Raw genomic sequence first — 20,317 nt, forward strand, 5'->3', positions numbered from 1 at the left:
AGAGAGAGGGAGTGGCCCAGGGTGCAATGCAGGTATCCTTCGATGCAGCACGAAAAGCATCGTACACGCGTGCGTTTGTAACAGAAGCGTAAAGCATTGTGCGATCGTAAATCGCGACTTGGATAACGAGAGAAGTCTCGCGAGTTATTTGAAGCGGCAGACGGAGACTTCTCATTACAGCGCGGTTAACCCGCGGTTACGGAGTATTCGCGGTTTCAGATACGTAACGAAAGGATAACGAAGCGATGGTAAAATAATAAGCACGCAAGATTACGCGTGTATGTCGTTTACAGAGATCGCGTGTGGTGCTAACGCTAACGCTACAGAATAGCCCCGAAAAAGAGCACGAGGACCGCGGGAACGATTCCGGTTTTCCTGCCTCGTGATCGTAAAGTGCCGAGTTGCGAGATAAGAAGGCGGCCCTTATCAAGTCCGCGGAGCGGAACGGGGGAAAACGATGGGTTATCGACCGCATAATCCGACAGGCCTAATCGTCATCCCGTCAGCACTGGGAGCGTACAGGCAGCAGTGAATACAGATATTCGATGGTTAAATCGTTCGACGTTCTTATCACTGACGCCTGCGATCGTACTCCGACACGCAGACGTTAATCACGAACCTTCTCGCAGCCCCTCGCGTCTCAGCGAGACGGAGACGAGATTCTTCCACGTGGCTGCACGCACTTCGGATCTTATCGTCGCAGCACGTTGGCACTTCACATTGCGTTAATAGCCACGTAATGCGCTTCTTCGAGACTTTCTCGTCGACGTGGCTGCCGCAGACCGATGGCGGCCAATTAGCCGCTCGCGGAATGATGAATGGCGAAGCACTTTATCGCTTGAAGCGCGCCGCTGCCGCTGCATCGCGATGGCACGGGATGCGAGGGGACATTTGCATTAATCACGTATCGCGTCGCTAATATTAGGGGAAACGAAGCATCTCACAGAAAACAAAAAATCAAGAGCGCGGCGAGCAGAGCCGCGATATAAGAAACGCTGCGATGCTGAGGAGGGCTGTGGAGACGTGATATTTGAGAGAACGCCGGAGACCTCGCACGTGAATCCAGGGGTCGGACGAATATTTTACTTCGCCTACACGCGCGCGTTATTGCGCGCGGAAAATGGAGCCGACCGAGTAGTAATAACGCGAGTAACGGCGTGCGAGTCCAGACATCCCCCGACAATAATCCGGCAAACATATAACCTGAGAAACGCCTCAATGCAAGCTGCCGTGACAGAGCCCAGTCGAATCTGGCATTTGCGCCGCATAAATCAGATACGATTTCGCCTGTGTCTCCTCCTTGCGTCATTTCATCCTTTTTGCCCTTAAGAAACCGAACAGCTTCCTGTCCTATCATCGTTGCAACGCGTAGCATCCCGTCGCAGCAAGATATTATTTTTTTATTTGGACATAGGATTGTCTCTTGCTGTTATTACCCTTCCTGCGACGCGAAGTGAGCAGTCGCGTTCGTTGCTCGCTAAGGGATTAAAGATTAAAAAGAAAAAAAAGGGGTGATTTACACGGGGCGCAAAATATTCGCACCGATCATCAGCGTACACATTCGAGATATCGCCCGTTAGACATTTGACTTCTTCAGATTGTTGGAGTCGCATGAAGATTGTACTTCAGCGCGAGGAATTTCGTCGAAAATGTTACATCAATCAAGATTTTTGGGCCCGTCCCTTCCCGCGCGCAATATATTTTTCTTACAATTCTGTATAAATAATTGTAGGTCTTTAGCATCTGAATCCGTGACGATGGAGAGACGTAGTGATCGGTGGTGATGTCGTTTATGGGGGCAAGATGCTAACAGAGGGAGGGTTGCAAGGATGATTAAAAGCGGCGATTCCGTTCTGATTTAATTCATTTGAATATCGCAGTCCTCCTCATTTCAGTCGCGCCGAAATTGCGGGGAAAATTTATTGCACTTTTAATCAGCACGCCACGGATGGTAAAGCATTTCTATCTCGGCTATATTGTTCACGTTCAATTAACTAAAAAGATATTTTAAAATGTATTATATTGCGCGTCGCTACCCTTCATTTTCTACCTGAATACGTTTTGCAGAAAGCACAATCTCGATAACGGAAATAAAACGCATCATCGAACGCACGCAATTAATCTCGATTGTATTAGACGTAGCCGCTGCGTATTATTGTGACCCGTAATTAATGATTATTTAGTATCGGCCGTCCTGTCGCGATCGCCGGGGATTTCAATTGCGCGCGCTCCAACGAGAGTGCCTGATCAGCGCTGTCGTTGTTGTTGATGCACAGATGAATGTTAATGAGAAATGTTAACTGGTTATCGAGGACCTAATTAAAGGTTATTATACTTGCAAATAAATTAGCCGAGGTCGAATCCGATCGTCCGGCATATTCGTTCGTTCGAGCACGGCCCGGACGTTCGCCCCATGGCATTAATTAATTTAAGTAATTATTATCTGTAACCGCGCCGCGCGATAGCAGTCCGCCTTTCGATGCTTGGAATTTGCGTGCGCGTTATTCGATATTCTGCCGGCGCATTTATCGATCAATCGTCCGGCTGGCTGTTAATTGATTCCGTTGCTACTCACGAAGAAACGACGACGAGCCGTCCCGTCTAGACGAGCTACCAACCACTCGAAACCGTACTTGCGTCGTCCCACGGTAATCCAGCAGACGCAAATTGCTGTCCCGAAAACGACTCGTCGTCGGATACACCGAAATATGGCCATTAAATTTAATGAAACGAAAATACGCGACATGAGAATTGCTGCTCTCGTGTTCTCCCTACGTAGCAGAGAGATTTAGGTATTAAACCGTGGTTTAAGGGATTGACTAAAATGGTCGTTTCATAACGTACGTTCCAAAAACGTACACTTGCTGACTGCACGTGCACGTTACGGTATAAATACACGTGTGCCATAACGTCGTCTCTCTGTTTCTTTAAGCACCCTTGATACTGACGCGGTTTGTATGTTGTACAAACAATGTAATATGGAGTTTTTTTTAACAAAAAATTAAAAAATTAAAGATAATGAATTTTATGACTGTCTATAATGTAAATCATTAGAATCACTTTGTATAATTATGCTAATTATTTACTGTATAATCAATGCTGGGATACATGAATATCAGCGGCTAACCGAAATGCAATTAATAAATGAAATTCAAATAAACCTCATATTAAATATCGTAACTGATAATAAATGAATAAATAAATTCGTTTCGGAAATTATGTTCCTCTTTATTTCCTCCCTATGCGAATATCCATATTTTATGCGCAATTAGCCGCAAGTAACGTATAATTGCCGCGAGCCGCCACGTTAATAATAGACGTGGGCTAATTAGCGATTGGATGTGCCATCAGTGTCACGGTTAAACTAAATCTGTCTTCTAAAAGGCGTACATAGACTAAAAATTCTCGTTACATTTTGAACGGTATATTTTGGTTGCAACATTTAATATTATATGCTGCAATTATTTCTCTGACAAAATGCAAACACATTTCGAATCGCAAAACTCATTTCCTTTTATTCATCGCATTTATCGCGAATAAAAGATAGATCATGTAAGAGAGATGTCTTTCCAATGAGATTAAAACAATGAAACGTGAATTAAAATTTTAAAGCATGAAGTTCAATCTATACGATATTTGAGTAACATGATCCTCCCTCCTTCATTTCAATCCTTGCACATATATAAAAAGGATTTTTTGAGATTCTGCAGCGTTTACTGATTACTCCTGGTCCCTGATATCTTTAATCAAATTTTGTCTTCCTTCTGGATAAGTTTTACTAAAACCACAACTTATTTCTTAATAATACTATATAATAATAATATATCTGCATTTCGAAATGATTTTTCCGCTCGTTAAGCTTTCGCAAATCATCATTTGCAAAGGGTTGCGTGATGGTGAATCGCGCACACTTCATTATACGTCGGGCTCGTATACGTTCATTAAAAATCCCCGCTGATTAGATGAAACTCTGGAGCGACTGGGAACAAAGAGCATTGCGGGAGAGACGACGTCCCCATTATCGTCGCTGTGTTTATTGCAATTACTAAATGAAATCGGCGCGCCGATATTAAGCGCGCGCGCTAAATGCACTCACATCCGCCTGGTGCACTTCGCACTCTATCGTCGTCATCAGCCTTGGCAGCTGCACGTAATAATCATTACGAAGCGATACATGATAACGAGTCATTGCCGGTGCGCTAACGACGCACCCGCACACTTTCGCTCTCCTCCTTTCTCGTATCGTCTTTTTCCCTGCATGTTCCGCCGTTCCCTCTGATACTCACGACGATCTAATAATATGTACTTTTCTGCATATTTCTTCATTACTCATTCAGTCCTGCGCGACGCCGTACGTGTCTGCTTTATTTGCTTCTCCCGTTTTTCTCCGTTTTTCCCCCTCTTCCTCTTCCTTCTCCTTTCTTTCTTTTTTAGTTTTTCGCATTCGTTTGCCTCGCGCGTTTCTGATACGCACGGAAACGTTTACACAGGCAGACGGACGGACGGATAGACGGACAGACGAATGGTGCAGTGTACACATAAACGCTTTCCACTTAGTCGCCGTTTTCTCTCTGCCTCTCTTTCCCGGTTCTCTTTCTCTTAACGTCGGCGGAATTATATTTCCAGCTAGAGCAAGACCCTCGAGCGTATCCTCCGAATCATTAAAATGTGAACGCGAGAACGGCGGTGGACGCCATGCCGGGCAGCGCGCGGTTCGAGAGCAAATTATCTTGCTTAATTAATGTCGCGCGGGCGAATAATTGGAGAGGGAGGCGGAGGAGGGTCGCGTAAGCTCGACCTATCACGAATCGATTTCTGCCTCCCTCTGCAACCTCATACACCCTCTCGTGCCATGACTCTCTCTTCTTTCCCTCTTTCTCTCTTTTTCTCTCGATCTCGTCTCTGATTCGGTCGCTCTTCTCTGTTTCGTTCATTCAGTCCGTGTAATTTCTGTGCGCGAGGCGTTTGATCTGCGTTCTCGTGGAGACAGGATTAAAAAGTACCGTGGCGACACAATGATGCGGCGGCGACGTTCCTCTTGTGCCACCCGGAATCCCCTGGGCGACGATGACGATGGGGCCCATCGCCCTTTGTTGACTAAGCAACGGTACCGGTTTGAACGACGGATTATATCGGTTTATCGGGTCGGCGCAGTCATAGCATTGTGAACAGCAATTACATTGTATATACTTTATGAGAGCTCTGTGCGCTCTGTGCAGCCCGCCGCCGAATTTCGTCTCATCCCAGAAAGCAGTCGAAAACAGCAAATAATTCGTGCGTTTCGGCGCGGACGCTCATGCACCGTAAATAAGTAATAAAGCCACATTAACGCTTGTTATCCCGAGACGTATAATAAAGTTCGCCTAATTCGCGTTGACGGCCGAGCACGAGGATTTCGGCAGCTCGGATTAACTTGCGTTTGATATGCCTAATTGCTTCTAGCGGGACACGAGAAGGGTTTATGGGAGATCCAACAATTTGTTGGAATATTTCACAAGTATTTCTGCGAGTACTCTTGTGAACGTGAACAAATTGGCTAACATGATGAATGATATGAGTGCATGTGCAATTTTTAATATATGTATAATATCCATAAATCTATTTTTATTGCCCAGTGCATAGCATGTCCATTTCATGTCCGGGATAAAATATATTTTTAAACGAAAAAATATATTTTTCCTGACTGCATAATAGTATCATCCGTAAATAGGGTAAGAGGTACAGTTATTGATAGGGATACAGTTATTGACACATTAACTCTTTTAACTTAAATTTCTCGTCACATGCACGACGCTCGTACGCAAAGTTTATATGCTCGTACAAAGTACCTTTTCGCCAACAGATTTACTGAGTTATCTTAGATTTCTGTCACTGCGTTTCGAAGCGGGCAGCAAAAACATGCACTGATCTATTCGGAGCATCGCCAAGAGTGGGTCAGTGATTGTTTTTGCTACCGCTTCGAAACGCAATTACAGAAATCTAAGACAACTCAGTAAATTTATTGGTGAAGGAGTACTTTGTACGAGCATGTGAACGTTTCACACAAGAGCCATGCATGTGTCGAGAAATTTCAATTAAAAAAATTAATGTGTCAATAACTATATCCGTGTCAATGATTGTATCTCTTACCCTAGTTGCGTATCAACACGTGAGAGGAAGAGAATACGCGAGCATGTTAACTGAGTATTGAATTTTCAAGCTATGTAACATAGATAGAACTACAGATCAACATACAGAGAATTATTAGCTGCTAATTCAGATGCGCGCAAGTATTCTTTCATACATCTTTTTATATAACGTTTGAGATGTGTAATTCAGGGTTTCACGTAAAATAAACGCACGCTAAAGCTGATTCGACCATTAACCGTGCTGAAAATATTTAGACATACATTAACGTAAAATAGGTACACTTTGCAGCACAAGCCCGAGCTGCAGAGTACGCCGGTTTATCGTCGACAATGTAATTTACATTTAATGTCCGTGTGCACGTGTATTTTATGACGTATACATTAACTCATGTATTATTTTCCACCTCGACGGGAAAGGTTTTAATTAATTCGGATGTTTCCCGGTGCGACATTTAATCGAGATTAATATAGTCGATACAGTCGATATTTCTGACAACAGCTGTATTGCGATTTCACGTAAATCTAATCGTGCAAATGCCTATACACTATATAGGCATATAATATAAAATTTTATGTTCCACTTTCGCTCGATTTAACCAGCGTCTTTCTATGAATCTCTCGTGATAAGTCTGATGATATGCTTAAAATGATAATATAAATGCAATATGTAGCAAATTGCCACGCGCGATATCGTGAATGTCGGAATGCAGCCGGATAATTACGAGAAGTTGAACGGTATAATTATAAATCGCAAACGTACGAAAATAAGTGCAACTGATAAGACTCACATTGAACGTCGATCTTGGCGGGCGAGCTCTCGATCGAGTAGCCGGTTTCCTCGTGCGTGGCCACGCAGACGAACTTTCCGCTATCCAGGATCCGATTGACCCTGGTGATATAAAGATCGCCCTCAACCTGATGTCTGCGTGGACTCGGAGCAAGCGGCTGTCCGTCCATTTTCCACGAGTATTTGACGTGCGAGTTCGGCTGGGCCTCGCATCTCAGGCGAACTGGACGTCCTTCGACGACCGAATGCTCCGCGGGACTCACCGAGAAGTAAAGATCGCCATCCTGGCTGCGAGAAAGCGCCACTGTAAAAAAAGAGATATCGGTTTGTCAACGATAATCAAATAATGATCCTGGGGATGGAAAATCGATTATAGAGTTCATCGTTACTATCTGAAAGCACGAATTGCATTTAATCGGAAATCGATGCTTTCTCGTGACGGGACGCGTTGCAAAGAGTATACAGTCGGATGCCAAAAACAGTGGAGTTCGGTTGAGCTGTCATGGCAGCATCGTTCGCGTGATCATTAACGAAAGGGGTACGCGTGTGTCCAATCTCGCCAAATGATTACAATGCGCCGCAAATTTCAAAGACAGTCGAACCAGTCACACGAGCAGTATTAAGCGGCAGCGAGAAGGCATCGAATGGAGCGAGAAAGAGAGAAAGGGAGGGGGGGGGGGAAAGAGAGAGACAGAAAGAGAGACAAACGAGAAATCTCGCGTTTAAGCGGAATGCGTTCTCCGCTGGTCGAGTGGCAACCGGCAACGCCGAAAAAGGGAAACGAGAAAAAACGGTGGATGGCCGATACGAATACACGATATGGCACACGTAGGCTCGCGATTCCTGAGCCTACGTCCGGTACGATCGTTGCCGCGGGTTTTACACACAATGGCCGCACCGGCGTGGATTAAATCCCCGCTCTCTCTCGCTCTCTCTCGCTCTCTCTGTACCGGGGCGCGCGCGAAAATCGATCGGTGCGTTTCTCCGGCGTCGCGGCCGGGAGCACGTTGTTTGTACGTGCACCAGTGCAGCCCGCGCGCACACCGCACAGCCGTGCTGCTGCTGCTGCTCGTCGTCTCTCGTGCCATCGATCTCCCGTTTACGCAACGCCATCGTGTCTGCAGGAGTGTCTGGGAATAATTAATCCGTCGCGGCCGCGATCACGGCCGCGACGGGCGAAATATTGTACCTCGCGCCGATTCACTCCGGTAATCCGCCTCCGCGCGTCCAAACGTCAGACCGCGTTACCCGTGCGATTCCTCTCTTGATCTCCCCCGACGGCGGTAATGACTTTTTTCGCGATCCTCAGGATTCTACAATGTCGATTAAACATGTTTGCGACATTCAGTTGAAAAGAAGGATTCGGATTCTATTAGATACCGTCTGTCTGAATATACGTGCATCGATTTAGAGCACGATGGTAATGAAAGGTATGCTCTAACATTCGGACGGGTAATCTATTCCAGTCAGTAACGAATATCTCTGTGTGATCCCGAACGCCATATACGCGTCCACCGTACGCGCTGGGAACTATAATGCACGGTCATAAATCTGTCAGAGAGCAAGGCCCCCCCGAATTCTTATATTTATCTACGCACGCGGGCGCCCGCCGATCTTCCTGCCCGTAATTGTAGATCCAGGTATTTCTTCTTTGGTCTAATACCGCCGAGATGCCCTATATGATTTGAAATTTCCTAACTGTCGGCGAGGAAGCAAAGCATACGCGCGTTCACGGATATTAGAAGCAGTTCTCCCTTTCACGATCTAGCGGCTGAACCCTTCTCTCTTCAAACTTCCTATTTAGATATGAAGCAGTAAAGTTGGACCAGGGAAATAACCGGGTTTGATTTACGGCGACCGACATCGGCGGATACCACGATCGACCCGCTGTTAATCGTAATTATATGCGTGCCCGGAAACGTGCCGCGTTTCTATCGGCGTGTTCGCGGTCCGTGCGCGCGCAACGTCAAAGGAGCCATTGATTCGGGGCTGCGTCTCGTCGAAGAGCCTGGCGCACGCGGAGGGCGGAAAAATGCCTTCCAAAAATACCAACGACGACTTGTCACTCATCGGCCCGTCGGATTACGACATGGAATCGGGAGAATTTCAGCTAATGCGGCGGGCTTTACGACGGTATCACGCGCCTTTTCAACGTGATCATTATGCGGTATCTCCGAACGCGGTGCGATGTCAATCTTTACCGAGGGCGTTTATCAGGGCGGGGAGGAGAGGCTAGTAGAGAGAAAGAGAAACCGAGAGCACTGCGTTGCAGCCTAAAAAAGAATGTATGCTAGTCGTCTTGCTTGCCGGTCGTGAAACCTCCCCGAGGGGTAAACACGACCGCTTTTACAACCTACTCTCGAGATTGGCTTCCTTCCCGAGCTAAACATTTCTTTTCTATCCCTTTCTCTCTCTTGTGCTCTCTCATTCTTGGCGACGACAGCTGTAGCCGCGCCGTTTTATGACGTTTACACAAGAAGCCTGATTTTTCGTCTACGTTGCTCCGATGCTGAGTGCCTGTGCATGTTCGACGCCTACTGGAGAAGTGTCACGTAGTCCTTCACGGGCAGTAGGGTAGTGGAGGCTTCGTGACGGATCTCGAAGTGGAAAATACAGAACTTCGTGAGAAAATGTATTGTCCATTCTTATCAAAGTCAAGATCGAGAAGTAAATACATTGAAAAACATTCGATGTTCTGACGGAAGTTCAAGATGCACGATATATTTGATATGAAGAGTCATCAAAATTCAATTTGCGAAACCTTCCGTAATTATTTCGTGAAGAGTAAAGACAGCAGAAATTGTTGAACGAGAGGGTAACAACGAGATTAATAAGAGAAATTATTTCGTGTTTCACGGAAGACCATCAAGAAATTTCTGATTTTAATTTCCAGATGACTCTAAGGGGTTCATATAAGACGACCATAATACCTCGCGCGTCTCCTTTCGGTGAATCGAAAGCGACGGGAAAGTAACTCGTCTGGGCGCGGACGCGGGGTTGTTTTCTCATAGTAGTCTGGGGTAGTTTCGCAAGCGCGATTCCCTCTCGTCGGAGCATTTCTTGATTATTATTCGTAGTACACGGTGCACGATCCCTCTTCCAGGCGTCATGAGGTATGGAAGGGAGAAAGTTCGTGCCGGCAGAGACGGAACTTGGCTCGTTATATAACGGAATCTTTTTTCCGATACGTGCACGCGATTCCGATAACGACCGCCTTTAAATCGAAAGAGCGCTTTTGGGGCCGTTCAGAAGTTTTCGCAATTTCCATAAAATCTCGTTCGGACTAAATTCGAGTCAGATAAAGTGATAATTGGCCTTAAGTGCATCTATGCTACAGTTACTGTCCTACCGTCGTACGTGGTACGACTTCAAAGGCGCTCAATCATTATCGTTATCTAATTGACAATCTGCCATCGAGTTTCAATGTTCGCTGATATCGGATACATCGATATATTTTGATGCTTACCTTGAACATTTTCAACTGTACTAATGTTTATTGCGTAAAGTGATGGTATGACTATGTCATACATCAAACTTCTGTACAAATATATTTTGTATGCCTAGAAATGGATTGGACATAACATACACACATAGTGCCAATATAACAAAACTAATACTGAAGAAAAATAATACTGATGATGCGGTAACAATAACACTTAGACACTAATCACCCTAATTTCCGAAAAGGGCTTCCTCGTGCGGGACTTCGTCCCGTATCAATTAGAACAGTTTCAAGCAGCATGACGCGGATATGTGTAACGCACGCCGAATGCATAATTTATCGCATGCACGTAGAATGCGCACTTTATCACGCGGCTTCACAGCCGGAGCGAAACACGCGGACATGAATTATGCGCGGGCCGTCAGTTACGAGAAGAGACTCGCGCGCGCGAGTGTAGGAGTGTGCAAACGCGTGTGTGAGAAGAAGAAATTCGCCGACCCCTTGTTACCCTCGTATTTCAACCGATCTCCTTCGACCCATCGACCCATCGCACCCACGTGCGCGGACCTTCGTCACGCGTGTTCGCGCGGGGGTGTCGAGCACCATCGCCACTACCACCATGTAGTGTGCATGATGTTGCTGCTAGGTGCAAATAATTGTGTTCGCTGTGCCGCCTTCCAGACAGCCCGAGCACCGTGAAAAGTTTTCTCTCGGGGTCGCGGAAACAACCCGAGCTCGTCCTCGAGGGCTGCCGCTTCTGAGGGGTTGCAACGAGACAGGAAGTGCACACGTAAGGCGCACTTATTAAAAAAAAAGAGGAAAAGACGAAGAAAAAGAATAAGGATAAAAAGAAGCGAGGAGGCGCAAGAGCTCGGCGAATGCTGACGCCCTTTTAACGGGGATAAAGAACTGTTCGCTCTCGCCTCGGGTAAGTGCACAGGAACGGGAAGAGAGGAAGAGAAATAAAGTATGAAGCGACGCGCCCCGAAAACATGAAGACAACTATGAACTGCATTGTTGCTTTCTACTTTTAGCAAACGGAAAAAGTATGGACCATCTTTAATTCATTAGAACAAACAAATGATTCTTCGGCTAGCGAGTAAGTTATACATTTTAGAAATTAAACGAACTTACCTATTCTGCAAATTTGTATATAAAGCTAAAGCTAATTACTATCAATTATTGCATTAAGTGCTGCAAGATATTGTAATATTTGAAATGTTAGGATGTCGCTACGATATAAAAGTAAAATAAATTATCGCTGTATCATAAATCATTTAAATTAAATAATTAGAGCAAACCACAAAGGTGTCAAAACCACTGGCGCTCGAGTAAAATTACAAGCAGAACGAAAAAAGAGCAGATGTGCTGGCGCTGACGCGATTCTCGTTCACGGAAAAAGTCAAAGGGGAATTCGTTCGATGGGATCTCCAGTGCAAGTGCGGAGTGTACCATTTTCGGAGTGCGCATAATGACAACATGAGCGAACGAATTTCAAAGAGGTCGGTGTCGTCTATCGGGCGCCTCTCGACTTGCTCCTCGAAATATATTGCCTGCGCTTCTCCGAGCTGCATCACGGAGGTCATCAAACGCAGTCTCTGCTCGCGGCGGAGCCTTTTACGCGCTTTGAACCGCCTGGTGGGCCGACAATCGACGCGGTCCCGGGCAACGGGACGAAAGGGGGAAAAACGCCGGGAAAGACACGTTTCCTGCCGAAAGATGGGCCGGAATTTCGGTATCTATCGCCGACGATACAGCGTTTATCTCACGATTCCATGTGTCGACAGAACGAGAAGATGGGTGGCATCGTTGCCGGAAACTTCGTTTCCGAGAAGACCATGACGAGCGTATCTCAAGATAATGTCGAGCGTAAGTCCGCGATAACAGACGACCGTAAGTAATTTGCTGCGCGTTTATCTGTATCTCTGAAATTGCCCTCTAGAGAATTCCTTGCTCTGTCATCTCAAAAACTGCAGTTTTCCGAAACGTTTTGCATCTTCACAGATGTTGAACATTATACATCTGATACGTTAAACTTACACAGAAGACAAGCGTAAGTACCGCGTCGCGGGTAAGATCTCCACGGTCAGAAATAACTGCATTGAAATTTCGCGTGCGCCGGGTGCACATCCGCGTCGCAGCTGCAGACGCGGGAACGACACGCGCGTCCGAGCGCATACGCTCGCGCGTGTCGCGGCCGGCGTCTCCATCAGGAGAAAGAATGTCGGCTGCGCTCTTTACGCGCGTTACACGCCACCCGCGTCTTTATTAGCCCCTCCTTTTCTCTTTGTTTCTTTCCGGAGTCGTTTCAGCGGCTCCCGGGATCAAAGGGCTAATACGATTTCTCTCTCTCTTTCGTCCTCTCGCCGCCGCTGCTCCCTGCAGCGAGACACGCGTACACTGTGACGACGATGTCACGCAACGCCTGGACGGCAAGAGAACGAATGAGCGAGCAAGTGAGCGAGCGAGAGCGAGTGGCTAATAACGCCACGAGGAATAAAGAGGCGAAGCATGCTGCGAGAACTCCGCCGCTGAATAACATTCGGCGTATAAAATAGCCGCGCGCGCCCCGGTCGCGCACAAAGGACCCTTAGTGGCGAGCGCCGTAAAAAAGCTTTCATTCGTGAGAGAAAGAGGCGAGCTGCCGAGGAATGGAGGGACGCAAGAAAAACGAGAGGAAGAGAGTTAGATCACGCCGGTGAAGACGGGACGATGGGGACGACGGAGACGAGATGGAAAGAGAGAGTGCACACGGGCTACACGGGGGGCGGTCCGTGCTCCGGCGCGTACCCCCGTCTTCTTTTCAGGGGCACGGAACGTCTCCCGAGTTCCCGGGGTCCCGGTTCTCCGGGGTCCGTAACCCGAGACGTGCAATTAGGAGCACCGGACCAAGATGAATGGCCAAGTGGTGCCGGTGAGTGGCGCAGCCGGGACGGGATGAGTGAAAGAGCAGACAGCGATACGGAGAAAAGGAGAGAGACAGAAAGAGAAAGAGAGAAAAAAGAGAAAAAGAGTTAGAGCGCGAGCAGGGGGATGTCGAAGGGTAGCGGCTATGGGGGCACCGCAGACGCAACTCTCGAGGGTTACCCCGTACGTTGCTCGCACCCAACTCAACCCCGTGGTACCCGATATTAGGTACGGGTGTATATACCGACGTAATACACCATACGGCCAACCATCTCTCTTCTTCTCTCTCTCTCTCCTCTCTCCCCCGACTTCCTCGCTGTCGTTGGCGCACGCCGAGTCTGCGTACACTCGGTATCCTCGTGTAGGTGTGTGCGCGGGTATCGAACCGGTTCCTCCTCTTTGAGAGGAGAGCCACCGTCATGGTGGAGAGCGGCAACGTCCTGTCTGCCACTCGGGCCATGTCTCAGCATCAAGTCCTCTCGCGAGAGCCGAGGGAGGATACGCGAGAAGGGCGCAAATTGGCCAGCTCCGATTTGGGCGAGAGGACCCTCTTTTTCTCTCTTCCGCGGAACTCTTCAGTTTCGCGTTGCCGACTTGGAGAGAACAATACGACGCGACGAAGGCTGTAATCTTTTCCGCTATCTCTCTCCCTCTTTGTTCATTCTTTTCTTTCTTTTTTTCATTTTCCAGGGACGGTATGGTACCTGATGTATAGTTAAATATATTTGCGGTTACGAGGGTTGAATAACGCAGGTTTGCGATGAAATTATAATGGAAGATAAGATGTTTGTAATAATTCGGTACTCTGCTCGCGGTTTCAATGATAGAATTGAATTTTCATGTAAAAGTAGAAATACACTTTTAAGTTCTTCTTTACAGAATATGAATGCTAGAATATAAATTATTGAATCATTTACAAGCGATGCAATATATCATATAGTCATCTAAAAAACATTTCTTATAATTATGAATAAATTGTTGACGAAAGAATCAGAAAGAATTTGAAAGGAGACGTATGAAATCTCAGAACTTTCTATACGATATGATTTGAAGAAGATTTGAGAAATAAAAAAAATACAAACAAGATCTCTGTAAAATACGTAAAAGAATCGAATGTTCCAAAATCTTTTTCCGCACCGTATCTACGGTTAATCGCGCACTTGGACAAAGCAGTAACAACGAGTATATTTCACTCAGCGAGTTATGCGATTCTATCGCGAAATAGCGGCGTGCAACGAGCACGTAACAATGCTTGTCGGGGGGACGTATCGTGCTTACCGTATCGCATCGATGCGTTTGTAAGATAACTCGCAAGCTCCTCGCGAATTACTTGCGTCCATTTCGTTCTGGCGCGATTTTCGCGCGGTAACACCGACGTGAAGTTCGCCGATAGCCGAAGAATCGCTCGGGGAAGTACCGAAACGCTGCTCCGAAACGATCGCGCCCACGAACGATCATTTTCCTCTCTTTTTGTTTCTTTCTTTCGTTGTCGATTCACCGAGAGAGAGAAAGAGATAAAGGAAGAGAGAACAGCTCTCCGGTCGAGGCGCGCGATTCGGACTCAATTAGCCGTAATTGCACCGTCGGCCATCAGAAAAGGAAAAGGGAGAATGAGATCGCGCCGAACAACCGGTCGGAGCGGACGACCGGAATCGGCGAGGCGATCGGCGTGGGATCTCTCCCTCGAGAAAAAGATAGAAAGGGAGAGAGAGAGAGAGAGAAGAAGAGACGCGCCGCGCCACTTCGATCGGCTCTTCCCTTCGCGTGATTCACCCCGGCGTCCTGACACGGCGGGAAGCCGCAGGGAAGGGAAGTGTCCTGGGCCGGTGTGCGCGCTGTGTACGAAACGTGCATTCGTCACGGTACAGTACGGTAATACTTACGCATGCAAAGCAGCAAGAGTATCAGAATCATGACGCCTCTCCTGGATCGCGCGAGCGGCAATTCGAAACGGACACCGTTGCGCGTGAGAACACCCCGTGCCTCGCGGCGGATTCACGTCGCGAGCATTGTTCACACTCGTGCACGATTTAATTTGCAACGATGAAAAAGAGAGAAGGAGAGATGACGACGACGACGAGCGCAGATCCAAGCGAGAACCGACCCGCTCGAAGGGACGCGCGACACTGCGGCGACGGACCCACGCTCGACCGGCTCGACTGGCACGCCGTCGCGCGAGATTCGTCGCGAGAGCGCGCCACGCTTCGGTAACGCGTGCCGGTGTGATCTGCTTGGTTGAAATACGAACTACCATTTGTGAGCTTCTGATGGTAACAAAGGACTATTGCTACCTCAATAAAGCAAATGTCACTTTTGATTGTGTGTATACTCTTGTATGATTCGAGTTGTGTGAGATTTTCTTTTTCGTCGGTCTTGAACCGTGCGTGCGTGCGAAAACCTCAGCATTTTCGGCTCGGGCCGCTTGAAACATTTATTTGTAGCGTACGGAGGAGGAGAGGGAGTAAATTGCCCTGACTCGCTTCAAGGAGCAGTCTGTCGATAAAATCGAATATATTTAGTTCGGACTCGGGTAAAGCTACCGATTAGCGAACCCGCCTCCCATCACCTTGTCCTTGACATATATTATAGAGGTCACCCTCCTGAGTGACCTTCAAAAGGTTTTAGCCGTCGGTCGTTGTTTACTAAAAAGTTATTAACAAAAGAAGTTTAATGATTTTGCACGAATTTTCAGCCGTCCACAGCAAGCAAAGGTTATATTTTCCGAAACTGGAGCCCCGGATACATACGCTCGGTTTCAGCCCGCTTCGCGGGAGGGCGGGGGCGGGGGGCGGCGCCCCCCGCCCCCCGCCCCCGGCCAGAACCAGTGTAACAGACTTTACCGTACAGATTTTGATCACCTGGTACACGGCACGGAAAGTTAAGTCCTGTTTTCCACACTACATTATTGTGTGTACTTTCATCGTGGAAAAGGATTTTTCATTCTGTGAATTCAATAAAAAGATCCATTTCTTGAAAAATGCAGGAAAATCACCGATTCCGCCGGTAATACAGACGCCGCGACGGAGTTCACTGGCCACTCCAGGATCACCTTAACCCGGGCCTTTGGCTATCTGTCTATTAATCTGTGGTATTAAAAACTATAGTCATACATAATATATATATAATACTTAATAATATTTTTCTTATAATATCATATAATTTTGGTTATCTACCAATATTATTTTACTCTTATTGTTAGTTATATTAGAAATAGTGTTTACTGTTTTCCTGCCTCTAACTCCCTTCCTCATAGAAGTAAACAGTCTGTTATCCTGAAAACTTGAACAAATATGATGAAGGTCATGTACGAATTCCATAACATAATCGAGAGGTATTCGATCGAGAGCTACTTCAGTTGACACAGAAAGGACGCAGAGACAAGTCAACTTGGTAAGATAGACATAGTGATGTTATAATTTGTAAAATTGAATGAATTATGTTTAAATAACTTAGTAGTATAAAGTAATAATAATATAAAAATTATATTTTATGTATTGTGTTTATTGTGTAAAAATGGCATTAATTTTTAATACACAATTGATACGTAAGCATTGTTCATATATCTCTTATGATTAGAATATCTTCCCTTATGAGAAGATGTCCATACAATTCGTCAATCTTTTTAATCAGAAAGTTTAATCATATCAATTAATCATTATTGAACGGTTTCTTAAAATAGTTCGCTTTCTGATATTTTCTTTTTGCGACTACATATTATGTTTGCCGCAATGTACTAATATCTAAAACTCTAAACAGTAAAATTACTCTTGAATGTTTCATGCTATCTCAGGTATTATAATTTTGTGTAAATATTCTAATATGTTACCACAATCAAAATATTACACTGTTGTGGTTATTAATTTATTTTAATACAATATCTGTAGGTCCACATATTGCTTTTTAGCATGAATATTAAATCCTACAGGCTTGTTAACATCTGCAACAGATTAGATACACGTATTTACGTATGTTAATATATGTATTTAAATATTTATTATGTATTTGTTTCCTCAAAAATATTTTTGTTTAATTATCTAAACTTTGAGCTTATTGCATCAATTCCAACTCTTAATTCCACATCTAAAATCTGAACCCTGGAATGTCAAAAATTATTATCATTCCATAATCATTTCCATTTACTAAATTATTAGTTTATTTGCATTGTTTCAGATTATTTATACAATATAATATTGCATTTTCTATATATATTATTTGTAAAAATGCGAACCTTGTATCTGCCATGGATGTATTATTTCAAAGTAGTAATTGTGATTATTCTAATATTCATCATTGGTAAGATTATAATTATTATTAGATTATTTAAACCGTTTTACATTATAGTTTGGGAAATTTGCTTATTACCATTTTGCGAAAACAAATTATTCTGTAATATTCTGTGCAATATTTCTTTATTATTGTATCATTAAACAATTGATAGTTATTAACAAATGGTCTCGTCCATTACACTTTCTTCGGTTAGTATAAATGTTGGCATTACCAATTTTTATTGTCAGTGACAGAAAGTTTAATTGAGTGATTATTTGTTTGGTATCAGCAAATTGAATTGTGTGACAACTAAAATTTATCTCTAATTTAAAATAATTATCAAATATACAATTTTATCGATCTGATCGATCTAATACGTACGATGTTCATACATCTTTATGTTTTACTGAATTGTACCAATATTTTTTCTGGCAACAGAAATAGCGATTGCGATAACAAAACCATCATTATCAACAAATAAAACAGAAAATGACAAGGAAAGCAGTGATACAGGAAGTAATCAGGATAATAATGATACAATATACTTTGTTTTTTTACGCTGGATCGGTATATGTATCTTTTCAGTGATAGTAATCTGTTTGGGTTACTCAATCTGTAAATGTTGGTAAGTACTCAACGCTAAATGTTCGCAGAAACAAGAAACAAGCTGTAAAGCAGATATGTATATTTATGTGAAGATTCCATTTTAATGCGATGTACTTATCGTGTCGCCATGTGTTTTTTAATGGCTGGATTAACTATTTCCTTAATGGGAATTCTAAATCGACAACACGTTCTTTTAAATTATAACATTATAAAATTCCTTTTGTTTTCATTTTTATCTTACACGTCTTATAAGATGAGATGTATTGTCGTAAAGGCTGAACTAGCTTACTTTCGCATTTAGGAATTTAGAAATACTCAACAAAATGTACAGTCTGTGCTTTTTAACGCATTCATAACAACAATTAACACAAAACAGTTTGGCATTATTAATCTCTTGACTATCGTATAGTAATACAAGAAAAAATATCTTAATTTAAATATTAATAGAGGAAAAAAGAAAGAGAGAGAGAGAGAGAGAGAGAGAGAGAGAGAGAGAGAGAAAGTATCGGAAAAAAGCAGAATTCTAAAAAACTAGTTAAGACGTAAAATTAATTTATATTGTAGCAAGTAACATATTATACTACCTCGATTGTGGCATCGCCAAGATCTGTTGCTTTACGTATTTTTTATTTGACACAAATTTTTATATTATTTCTTTTCTAAGAAATTATGTTCATATAATTCATAATGCGTATATGTAACATCAGTTTTATCGTTTTTGAAAAAAGGTAATGTTTTAGAGATATATAAAGCAGAAATATAATTTACATAAAATCTTCCTTGCTTTATTTCTTTTAATCAAGTTTTGAGAACATTATTAAGTTATATGGAATTATAAATACATTTGCGGAGATATGCTAGATTCAGAAACACTAAAACTTACTTTGTATTCTTCGTTACTAAATATATGAATGACCTTTCGTCTTTTTTACAAACCATTCTTATTTGTATGACATTAGGAGATTAAATACATGTATGAAAATAATCTTATATCTTATTCACTTTTTCGTTCATTGTTTCCACGGATAAACTGTGTCATATAATTGTAATAATTGTAATTTTATTTCTTTCTTCAGTCTTGAGGAGAGGAGTAGGAGGCATGGTCAACAACGAATAACTCCAACACGACAAATAGCACCACAAGTACAGGAGGAGCCCCGCGTAAGATTTAGACATAGAGAAGATGATGATGAAGATGAAGATGATGAAGATGAAGTTGAAGTAGGAGCATTTTAATGGATATAAACGAACGGAAGCTAAGAAAAATAAATGCAAAGTGTACAAAATTGATTAAGGTAAAATTTCTTATAAAAAACACGCAGGCATACACATACTTTAAAAGTCTTATTTTATATCATTTTGCAATTAACTATCCTAAAATTGTGAGATATTAATAAAAAAAGATTAGCGAATCAGTATGCGCGATAGGATGAGTCCTGTAGGCGCGGCTTTTGACGGCGATGTCAACACATCCTCTCCACGCTGTAAATATGTTGTTCCATTCGCAATCAGACTTCGCCTTATTTATATATTATTACCTATCAATACCGTCAGTTGCTACGCGTTCCTAGCAATGCGTCTAAAAGTCGCGCCTACAAGATTCGTCTCACCGTATCGCGCATACTGATTCGCTAATCTTCTTTTATTAATAACTCGAAATTTTACATGGTTGTTTGCAATGTGATACAGGACTTTTTAATTCAATTTGACGAGATGTACATACCTATGGGCGAAAGAGTTTTACCCTTATGTGAAACATCCTGTATAATAAATAAATATATATATATATATATTTCATATATATATATTTATTTACATTAAGAAATATATAATTAAGAATGCTGGTAGTTCTTATATATATGTTCAGTGTCATATAAATATTTTTATTATAAGTAATTAAGCTACAAACATAATGTTTTTTTTTTCAGCCATTTGTCCTTTATAAAATTTTATTCGCACAAAAAGTCGATGATAACGATAATATTCATCTACAAACTTGCGTATCTTATTGTTAGAAGATTTTAGTTTCTCTCATAATCTGGGACAAGTACTATTGTATACTATACTATTTTCTGACATGTGTGCAAAATGTTGTTAACTGTTGTTAACGGCACAATAAATTATATTGTGCGACATATATATTTTGTAGATATGTATTACAAAATAATATGTAATATTATA

At 43.5% G+C, this 20,317-nt stretch overlaps 2 protein-coding genes across 2 annotated transcripts in view; one reads left to right on the forward strand and one right to left on the reverse strand.

Moving 5' to 3' along the window:
* Positions 1-15,395, reverse strand: part of LOC105287160 (inactive tyrosine-protein kinase 7) — a 41,340-nt gene extending 25,945 nt beyond the window's left edge. The window contains exons 1-2 of the mRNA XM_011352639.3: positions 15,148-15,395; positions 6,917-7,219 (exon numbers count right to left, since the gene is read on the reverse strand). Coding sequence (XP_011350941.1) covers positions 6,917-7,219; positions 15,148-15,178 — 334 coding nt within the window. The 5' untranslated portion in view covers positions 15,179-15,395. The remainder of the gene's footprint in view (positions 1-6,916; positions 7,220-15,147) is intronic.
* Positions 15,396-17,258: 1,863 nt separating this feature from the next.
* On the forward strand, positions 17,259-19,402 carry LOC113563600. Its single transcript, XM_026975393.1, has 3 exons — positions 17,259-17,557; positions 17,969-18,155; positions 19,213-19,402. The coding sequence occupies exons 1-3, from the start codon at positions 17,485-17,487 to the stop codon at positions 19,370-19,372; spliced, it is 420 nt and encodes a 139-aa protein (XP_026831194.1). The 5' UTR covers positions 17,259-17,484; the 3' UTR covers positions 19,373-19,402.
* Positions 19,403-20,317: the final 915 nt, after the last annotated feature.

Source organism: Ooceraea biroi, chromosome 2 (assembly GCF_003672135.1).
Source record: "Ooceraea biroi isolate clonal line C1 chromosome 2, Obir_v5.4, whole genome shotgun sequence".
Lineage (NCBI taxonomy): Eukaryota > Metazoa > Arthropoda > Insecta > Hymenoptera > Formicidae > Ooceraea > Ooceraea biroi.